Source organism: Sinocyclocheilus grahami, unplaced genomic scaffold (assembly GCF_001515645.1).
Source record: "Sinocyclocheilus grahami isolate Dianchi unplaced genomic scaffold, SAMN03320097.WGS_v1.1 scaffold466.1, whole genome shotgun sequence".
In the NCBI taxonomy this organism is placed as follows: domain Eukaryota; kingdom Metazoa; phylum Chordata; class Actinopteri; order Cypriniformes; family Cyprinidae; genus Sinocyclocheilus; species Sinocyclocheilus grahami.
In genome coordinates this window covers 1,070,288-1,080,962 of record NW_015505645.1, presented here as the reverse complement: position 1 = coordinate 1,080,962, position 10,675 = coordinate 1,070,288, and the positions used below count along the sequence as shown (strand labels likewise).

Sequence of the window (10,675 nt, the reverse complement as noted above, 5' to 3'; positions counted from 1 at the left end):
TATCTACACATGTAGATTTATCCACGTATAAGGAGGGAGCAGGGTAAGTCATTCTTGAGATACCCTCAGCTTTAGCAATAAGGGTTCGTCCCCTAAGAGATAAATCTCTTAGTAACCATGAATTGAATTTCCTTTTAGTTTTCTCAACAACTGGGTCAAAGTTCAGTCTGCCTCTGACTTTATCATCCTTACATATGGATACACCCAGATAGGTCACCTGTGACTTAACTGGAATACCGTAAAGAGAGGGAGAGGGACAGGCTTTGACAGCTAACAGCTCACATTTATTAAGATTTAAATTTAAGCCGGAAGCTTTAGAGAAAAAATTTATGTATTGGATGGCAATCGGAATCTGTGATTCATCTTTTAAAAACAGGGTAGTGTTGTCAGCTAGCTGACTAATAAGCATATGGTTGTTGTCAATAGTAATACCTTGCAGCTGACTACTCAAAAGAGCGGAGGAAAGAAGTTGTGCAGCCACAAGAAATAAATAAGGGGATACAGGGCAACCCTGACGAACTCCTCTTGACAATTGAAATCTAGGCGAGGTACCCGACTTAAGATTGATGGAACAGTTGGCATTGTTATAAAGAGTTCTTATAAATTTGCAGAATGGATCACCAAACCCAAGCTTTTTAAGAGATAGAAAAATAAACTTGTGTTCAAGAGAGTCAAAAGCTTTGTAAAAATCTACAAAAAGAATAAGACTGTCATCATTAACTAATTCGCTATAGTCTAATAAATCTAGAACAAGTCGGATATTGTTTGATATGTGTCTTTTTGGCATAAATCCTGATTGAGTCTCATCGATAACTGAACTTAGAACACACTTGAGTCTTTTGGCCACAGCCCAAGCTAAAATTTTAGAATCATTATTAAGGAGACAAATAGGTCGCCAATTATCTATCAAAGTAACATCTTTTTTAGGTTTAGGTATCAAAGTTAAAAGTCCTTGTGTTAAACTAGAAGGCAAAGTTTCTGACTGAATACTCTCCAAAAACATCTCTAGCAGGAATGGTGCCAATTCTTCAGCAAAGCTTTTGTAGAACTCGGCCGTTAGGCCATCAGTTCCAGGAGATTTGTTATTTTTAAGGCCCTCAATCCCCTCAATCATTTCAGTTAAAGTTTTATCGCATACAAGCTGCTCATCTTTAGATAATGATTTAACCTCCTTTAATGAATGAAAGAAAAGAAGAGCTGAATCTTTACAATAATTACATTTATAAAGTTCTGAATAGAAATTACTACAGAAACGCAATTTCCTTAGAATTATCTGTCAAAATGCCATTAATTTGCAGAGAACTAATGGTAAGATTCTTAGAATTGTGTTTTTCCATTCTAAAAAAATAAGCAGAGCTCTGTTCTCCTTGTTAGCCATTTCCTCCTTGAACGGACATAGGAACCTTCAGATTTGTATTTATAAATATGGTCTAATTTAGATTGGAGCCCTGCAAGTTCTGTCAGGTCAGTTTCTGATAAGCCATCCTGAATTTTGCTCTGAAGTGTTAAGATCTTTGCTATAACCTTCTCCTCTTCATACCTTCTCTGTTTTGCCAAATTGCTACTAAAATGCCTAATGCACATCCCTACTTCATATTTTAACCTCCCAATTTATGCCAATTTTTTTTGTCGGAAGAAGCTTTCACCCAGTAGTGTCGAATCAGAGAGGAAATGTTTTTTTTAATTCGTCATGTTTAAGTAGAGAGGAATTCATTTTCCAGTAAGAGGCTCTAGAGCCTATATCCAGAGTGTCCTGTGGATAGTGGAGTAGAAAGGAGAATAGTGTGGTGGTCCCCAGTTTCCCCTTTGGTTTGCTGCCTCCAGCTAGCGCTGTGACGTTGCTGACCCTAGTTACCTGTGGTTGGCCTGTCCATGCATCACTCAGAAAACAATAAGCCAATCAGAAGAGAGGCTCATGAATATTAATTAAACAGGCCAAAATCAACCTGTTCTCAGCAGAGCTCCTGAGAGAGGAGCTGTAAAAATATATTGAGATCGTTTTTGGTACTTATACTGCAAATATATATTCTTAAGGACATGAAAACCTAAAATAAAACTCCAGAAAGGTGTAAAATATGTGACCTTTAAAAAGGCAATGTGCACCACAGGATACATATTCTTTAGTGTTCTTGTAGGAGGCATGAGAGAATTTTTAATCCAATACTGTTATCATTATCACATAGTTGAAGTTGTTTGGAGTATGGGGGTCACATGACTTCAAATTTTCTGTGCTCATTTTGGCAGTTTGACCTAAAGCCAACATGTCCGCCCATGGGGCTGGACATTCAGAAAATGTAGAAAGTAGACATGTATTAATCTTACTTTTTTCCGCAAAAAAATGCAATACAACTGTTAGTATTAACTGTGAACATTGTCTTAAGATGTTGAAAAAGAAATTTAAGTCATATGTTGTTTGTGATGATATTATAAATCGGGGGAGGAAAAAGATTTTGTGTTAACATGGCTATAATCACCTAAATCAATGATTAAAAATAGCATTTTGGGCAAATGCAGGTAATTTACCCAAGAAATGTGATGATTTTTAACAGTTATGACCGTTATAGCGCCATCTATGGTGCGATCACCCTGAAACTTTGCATGCTTATTAAGAGTCAGTAGTCACACATTTTCACTAAGTTTCGTAAAGTTTTGAGTTTTCGTTTAGGTTTTTGGGTATATGTAGCCACGCCCCTTTTCTAAATGACCCAGTTATAGCTCACCAAAGAACAGAATAATTTTTTTTTTGATACTTATTGATCTAGGGAGTCCAGAGAATTGTTCTGTTGTGGTTTGATCGACATTGAGCGAAAAACTATAGGACTAGTTTACAAAAGTAGGTTTTTATCATAATTGAGAATATTTAGTGAACGACTTGATTGACAGCATTAGTCTCAGAGACAAAGTTGTTTAGAATGAGGAGATCTATCATATGATATGAAGATCTAGTGTATGTGTGAATATATGAACATGTTCTATAATTTGAGGTCATTCACTATACAAATATTGTGTTTTTGAGGCCTTTTTAACTGTTATAGCGCCACCTATGGTCCAATCTCCATGAAACTTGTTAAGAGTCACCTGACATGTTTTCACCAAGTTTCATAGAGTTTTGAGTTTTTGTTTAGGTTTTATAGGCTTTTGGGTGTAACTGGCCACACCCCGTTTATAAATGACCCCATTATAAGTAACCAAAGGACAAAATTCAATTTTTTTTTATAATTACTGATCTAGAGATTCCAGAGAATATTACTGCAGTGGTTTGATCGAGATTGAGCGAAAAACCTAGGACTAGTTCGCAAAAGTAGGTTTTTCACATATTCTTGCATAATTAATGTACAATTTGATTGACAGCAATGGTTCTTGAGGCAAAGTTGTGCATTATGAGGAGATCTATCAAATTATATGCATATTGTGTGGATATGTGAAACAACACGTGATTACAGAGCCAAAAAAACACGTTAGCGCCAAGTAGTGGCTGATTTCTTTCAATATTCTTACAGACCTTTAAGGCCCTGAGTCGAACATGCCCACCGAGTTTCGTTCGATTGACCTCTGTTAACCTTGTTTAATAGGTGCTTAAACTTGTTTGGCCAATGGCGGCCATGTTTTTTGAGATATGCGAATGTCCTCATAGACACTTGTGCCACTTTGGACCAAGACGCTGCATACCAATTTTCAAGTCGATCAGACCAACAGTTGCCTAGTTATAGCTGAATTTATGTTTTTTTCTGTCTTATAGTACCCCCAAATGGCAGAGCTGCGCATTTTTTTTATATGACCAAAGATTAAGCTCCTACATATGTGTACCGAGTTTGGTGAAGATATCTCATTCCGTTCAAGAGTTATACTTCAATTAACATTTGGCTAACGTTAGCATAGAGGCTTCTTGGCATACTGTTTCGCGCAAAAATCGAAATTTCACCTTTTTTTTGATAATTATTGATACTCGGTGTCCAGCGAATATTTCTGCAGTGGTTTGGTTCCGATCTGGTGAAAAACCTCGGACTAGTTCGCAAAAGTAGGTTTGGGATATAGGCCAATTTTACGGAAAAACCGTGCGTCATAGAGAAAATCTGTCTGTCTCTACTTTTGTTTGTGTTGACCCAAGGATTGCAACGATGTAAAAAATGTTAATCTACGACAAAAGGTGTACGAGTCAGGGCCAAAAATGTCTGAAATTTTTTTTCACCCCCTTTGGCCGATTAGGGTGAGCCTTTGTCAGAATGTCCCCTCAGCGAGCTCTACCTTCTGGCCAAGTTTCAGCTCTCTAGGCCTTACGGTTTGGTCTGCACGATCAGTTTTAGCGGAGAAAAATAATAATAAAAAAAATCCTTACAATTACAATAGGGTTTCAGCACTGCGTGCTTGAACCCCTAATTATGGATGCCACAATTACGTAATCGTTCAAAGTGGCAATTAATCGTTCAAAGTCGACTTATGTTATTCTGCATGCTTAAGATATGTTTTTTTCTTTCTACATGTTATCTTAAGGGTTTTTCCATTGTTTTAGTTTTAGTATAACATTATAATACCATTCATATTTGTACTTTTGTATCATTTAAAGAAGAAACCAATCTGATGTATATTTGACATTTGAGGCTTAATACTATAGAAAAGCACTAAAGGTTTTTCAGATAGAGGGTTTTCAGCTTGTTTATTTTCATATAAAATATGGCATGCAGTTGCATCAAACAATGGTATAAACATCATTCAATGTAAATTGTGATAATCGTAATTAATAATCACAATTACAATTTCAAGGGAATAATCAACAATTATGATTTTTGTCATAATCGTGCAGCCCTAAGTCATAGCCAACAAAGGTCTAGCCTTCTCTCTCACACATACCATCATATACAGCTGGAGAAAGCTCTCACACACACATATAGTCTAATCAGAGGCAGATGTTCAGCATATGAGGTTAGCTAAGGCTCAGATGAAAGGGAGGGAAAGATCTGCCATGTTTTTTGAGATATGCGAATGTCCTCATAGACACTTGTGCCACTTTGGACCAAGACGCTGCATACCAATTTTCAAGTCGATCAGACCAACAGTTGCCTAGTTATAGCTGAATTTATGTTTTTTTCTGTCTTATAGTACCCCCAAATGGCAGAGCTGCGCATTTTTTTTATATGACCAAAGATTAAGCTCCTACATATGTGTACCGAGTTTGGTGAAGATATCTCATTCCGTTCAAGAGTTATACTTCAATTAACATTTGGCTAACGTTAGCATAGAGGCTTCTTGGCATACTGTTTCGCGCAAAAATCGAAATTTCACCTTTTTTTTGATAATTATTGATACTCGGTGTCCAGCGAATATTTCTGCAGTGGTTTGGTTCCGATCTGGTGAAAAACCTCGGACTAGTTCGCAAAAGTAGGTTTGGGATATAGGCCAATTTTACGGAAAAACCGTGCGTCATAGAGAAAATCTGTCTGTCTCTACTTTTGTTTGTGTTGACCCAAGGATTGCAACGATGTAAAAAATGTTAATCTACGACAAAAGGTGTACGAGTCAGGGCCAAAAATGTCTGAAATTTTTTTTCACCCCCTTTGGCCGATTAGGGTGAGCCTTTGTCAGAATGTCCCCTCAGCGAGCTCTACCTTCTGGCCAAGTTTCAGCTCTCTAGGCCTTACGGTTTGGTCTGCACGATCAGTTTTAGCGGAGAAAAATAATAATAAAAAAAATCCTTACAATTACAATAGGGTTTCAGCACTGCGTGCTTGAACCCCTAATTATGGATGCCACAATTACGTAATCGTTCAAAGTGGCAATTAATCGTTCAAAGTCGACTTATGTTATTCTGCATGCTTAAGATATGTTTTTTTCTTTCTACATGTTATCTTAAGGGTTTTTCCATTGTTTTAGTTTTAGTATAACATTATAATACCATTCATATTTGTACTTTTGTATCATTTAAAGAAGAAACCAATCTGATGTATATTTGACATTTGAGGCTTAATACTATAGAAAAGCACTAAAGGTTTTTCAGATAGAGGGTTTTCAGCTTGTTTATTTTCATATAAAATATGGCATGCAGTTGCATCAAACAATGGTATAAACATCATTCAATGTAAATTGTGATAATCGTAATTAATAATCACAATTACAATTTCAAGGGAATAATCAACAATTAATATGGCATGAAGTTGCATCAAACAATGGTATAAACATCATTCAATGTAAATTGTGATAATCGTAATTAATAATCACAATTACAATTTCAAGGGAATAATCAACAATTATGATTTTTGTCATAATCGTGCAGCCCTAAGTCATAGCCAACAAAGGTCTAGCCTTCTCTCTCACACATACCATCATATACAGCTGGAGAAAGCTCTCACACACACATATAGTCTAATCAGAGGCAGATGTTCAGCATATGAGGTTAGCTAAGGCTCAGATGAAAGGGAGGGAAAGATCTCTGTGAGTTGGTTCAGCATGTGGTCCAGCGTCTCTGTCATGTGGTCATGAGGTGCGGTCTGGATAACCAAGCACGGTCTAGAATCCATTGGTTTTTTTAATGGTCATGTTTCTGATGTTCATCTGAATCACTTGACTCAGTGTTTACCCTTCAGTTACAATGTATTACCCCATAGAGGTGTGTGCTACAGCGGGTTCATTTGTTCTGTTGTCAGAGACAATCAAGTCAGACATACGGCTTTTCCTCCATAGTTTTATAGTTAATTTGGGTCAACATTCAAGTCATTTATTTTATGCATAGGCAGTGAAATGCTTTTTCTTGTGATTTGATTTTATCTTCTATTTATTGTGTCTTCTGATATTTTCCACATTGCATTTCAGTAGGCAGAAGCCATGTTATGTGTTGTTCCCAACACAGCTGCATTAGCTCAACCAGCGACATGAGTTCGAGACCGAGCTTTCTGTTTGTCGACCAATAATAGTCATTATTTCTGTCAGGACCACTATCGTCAAAATGATAGATACTTAGCATAAAGTTTGGTTTGGCGGTATGGTTCTGTTCTGGGCAAAAAACCTCCCTGCCCATCCATGCAGCCTGTCATGAATGAGCAGGGAGAGCAACAATAATAACCCCCCCAGGGTTAACAGAACAGAACAAGGCAGATATCATTAATGTACTCAATGATATTTAAGTGTAACACTTTATTCAAGATAAAGGAGTCTGATTAGCAAGGAATATCAGAAAGCTAAGTCCTGACTGTGGCAAAAGGTGGAGCTGGGGATGGAGGAGGGTAATTTGCTCCGAAGCAAGCTGAAAAGCTGCTGAATAATACTGAATACAGCTTATATAGGAATGCCGCGATAGGTGTCGTATTCCTATAGGTAGATGTGATCAGCTGATGCAAGCTTGACTCACGTGACCTGCCAGAACTAACGCTAAAGCTTAATTTTTGCTATTCCAGTTGGTGATGGTAGTGGCACCGAAATTACATGCTGCACATTTTAAGTGATCAAAACTCTTTGGAGTCTTTTAAAATTGTGTAACCACACCTGCCAAAGGAGTTAAAGAAACCATTTAACTGTTTGTATAAGTTCTCCTTTTCTCTTGCATTCAGGGGATGTCTTTTGCTAGGCAAAGCAGAACTTAGAGGTTAAATGTTTTGAAAAAGTTTTTTTTTCCAGTTTCACTGAGCTGAAGGGAACAGCACTGAGGGAACGAATACTGAACTGAATGGAAATCCCTTAGTTAAAGCAGCATTTTATTTGCTGTGTCATTTTCTTGGCAGCTGATGTTTCATTGTAAATCCACCGCTGTACATGTTTAAACATGGACGTCACGTTAGCGCATAAATCTCTGCTGGAGTGTTTAAACTCAGCAGTAATCTGTCTGAGAAGGATGTGGGCTGCCAAAAACGCAGATAGGAGGCTTAATCCCAATGAATGATGACTAGGAATGTGTTGTTTTGTAACCTTCATGAAAGTTTCAGCAATTTGATACAAATTAATGTTTTAAAATAACCTGAGAACACGTGAACAGGTGAAACCCAAACCTGTGCATACTGCATAAACTTAAATAATTACACTACAGTTCAAAAGTATTTTTTTAATTAATACTTTTGTTCAGCAGTGATGAGTTAAATTGATCAAAAGTGACATTAAAGACATTTGTAATGTTACAAAAGGTTTCTATTTCAAATAAATGCTGTTCAATTGAACTTTATATTTAAAAAATGTATCATGAAGTTGTTTTGTGACTTGCAGGCTACAGAATCTCATCAAAAATGGTAAAACTGACAATGGGCAATTGGACAATATTTAGTACCTACTACAGTACTTTTTTTTCATACTAGACATCCTGCTATAAATAATTTAGCATGTAGTCTGTTAAAAGTGTGGCAACTCCCAAGTTTCCTGCTGGCTATGGTTCTCTCTTTTTATCGGCCTGACTATCTTTTGCTTTGTGGGACAGTAATTGTAGTTAAGTGGTTGTTTTATGGTGTGCTGAGGGTTTGACTTCAGTGTTTGTTGGTTGAACGAATGGCCATTGTACCACAGGAGGGGCCCAAATGTGGACAAATGTATTATGCAAGTGGCAGTGATGAGAATGGTATCACTCATAGATACTACCATGGACACTTGAGACATATGGATACACACCCAGAACAGATACCCTTCAGCTTCATGAAAGCAGGTTAGCATTAGCTGTGGTGTCACGGTGACGCTGGGGCAACAGCCAAACAGGAGGACACTCTGTGTGTGTGTGTGTGTGTGTGTGTGTGTGTGTGTGTGTGTGTGTGTGTGTGTGTGTGTGTGTGTCTGCATGTGTGCTTGCTTGTTTTTTTTTTTTAGAACACCATCTGTGCATAAGCTGATATGTTGTGTTACGAATTACTTTCTACACATCTGGTTTACTGTAGTACTACACCTCACGGAAATTACAGAAAGTGAGACAGATAATGTATCCTGTGGCTCCATATGAGAGATGATAGTGTATGTTTTCTCACACAGGCTGTTCCTCTTCTGCCATCTGCTGCAGTCATGTGTGTGCAAAAAGATAAAAGCAAATCAGTCCTATGTAATCCTTTGCTGGTAGTTCATATACATTGATAGACTAGCTTGTTCGTTTTCTAACTCACCTGCATTTTTAAAGCAGTTTAAAAATTCATTTTAGGTTATGACTGTGCAGTTTGTGTTGTAGATCAAATGTGAACAATGTTAACCATTTAATTCATTTTACACAAATCAGAAAGCAGCGTTATGAAAGCACACAGGTAACCAGTGGTTAACATTTATGGCAGGACTGATGAGTTTCATTGTGAAATTTTGCAAATGTTATCTATCTCATCATCTGAAGATTATTCTAAACTGTGTGTGTGTTTGTTTCCACAGTATCCTCTGCTGCTGGGTCTCTCTCTGGCCATCAGCTGGTGTGTCCTAGTGTGTTTGAGCCGCATATACATGGGCATGCACTCCATACTGGTAAGACAAATTAAAATAACTGAAACATAAAACTTAATATTTTTATGAAATAATAAACGATGTAAAGATTTTTAGAGATACACAGGAGATGTACGTTAACTTTTTTTGCATATAGCACTGCAACCCTCTACGCACACCTTGGAAATATAATCGCCATTGGCTAGTACATTTTTTAGTTTTCCCGCCAGACTGATATACTATTTAACACACATACACATATATATATAGGGGCAATTAATTTTTCACGTAGGGCCAGGTAGGTTTGGACAGCTTTTTTCCCTTAATAAATGAAATTATCATTTAAAAACTGCATTTTGTATTTACTTGCATTATCTTTGCGTAATATTAAAATTGGTTTGATTATCTGAATCTTTTACGTGTGACAAATATGCAAAAAATAAACAAAACAGGAAGGGGGAAAAAAACTTTTCACGGCACTGTATATGTATATACAGTATGTATGTAGGCAATGTATTTGATTCCACCAAATCAGCTTATCTTTGTAAAATGGCACAGCTTCTTAATCAGTCAATCACGCATTATATTATGATATTATGATTATTAAGCACTATTTAATGATAAAACTTTAGTGATTAGAACTAAAACTTGGTAACAATGTATGAAAGCATATTTGTCATTTTAACTGAAGTTTCAGGGAACTTTCAGGTCATTCAGGGTTTCTATTAAAAAAATAGATAATAGTAATAGATAATAGTAATTATTAAAAGATAATACTACTTATAATTCTACTACTATACTAACCATATACAACGTACTAAGTATTGATGAGCTGCTGGGATCATGAATATTAATCACGTTGTCACTGTTTTCTCGAACTGATTTGCTGAAATCAAAACAGGGACGGTAATAGATGAGCACCAGGCAATGAGGCAGATGATAGGTAATAGATGAGCGCCAGCCATTAGTTCCACCCACTACAGGAGAAACTACTTGTTCTAAACTACTTATGCTTGTTCTTAAAAGCTGAACAATTTTAAATGAACTCCATTATTTTGACAGAAAAATACAACAAAGAATATCATTTACATGCAATGTATCAGCAAAGCGTCATGCGCCTTCACTCTAGAGTTTACGGTACGCCAAATAAGGTACGCTGCGCATCCATTGAGATGAACTTAAATAGTACAGATTGCTTGATAGAGAGCGAAACTCTGAAGCGCACAGTCAGAGTGTTCAGCAAGTGAAAATATATCTGTGCTAAACTTGTAATTAGCCTCCAACTCACACACTGGCGAGTAAAATCTAAGAATTT

At 36.8% G+C, this 10,675-nt stretch overlaps 1 protein-coding gene across 1 annotated transcript in view; it reads left to right on the top strand.

The window, feature by feature from the left end:
• Positions 1–10,675, top strand: part of LOC107553224 (sphingosine-1-phosphate phosphatase 1-like) — a 35,086-nt gene that overhangs the window by 2,730 nt on the left and 21,681 nt on the right. The window contains exon 2 of the mRNA XM_016235390.1: positions 9,313–9,402. Within this exon, the coding sequence (XP_016090876.1) occupies positions 9,313–9,402 (90 nt within the window). The remainder of the gene's footprint in view (positions 1–9,312; positions 9,403–10,675) is intronic.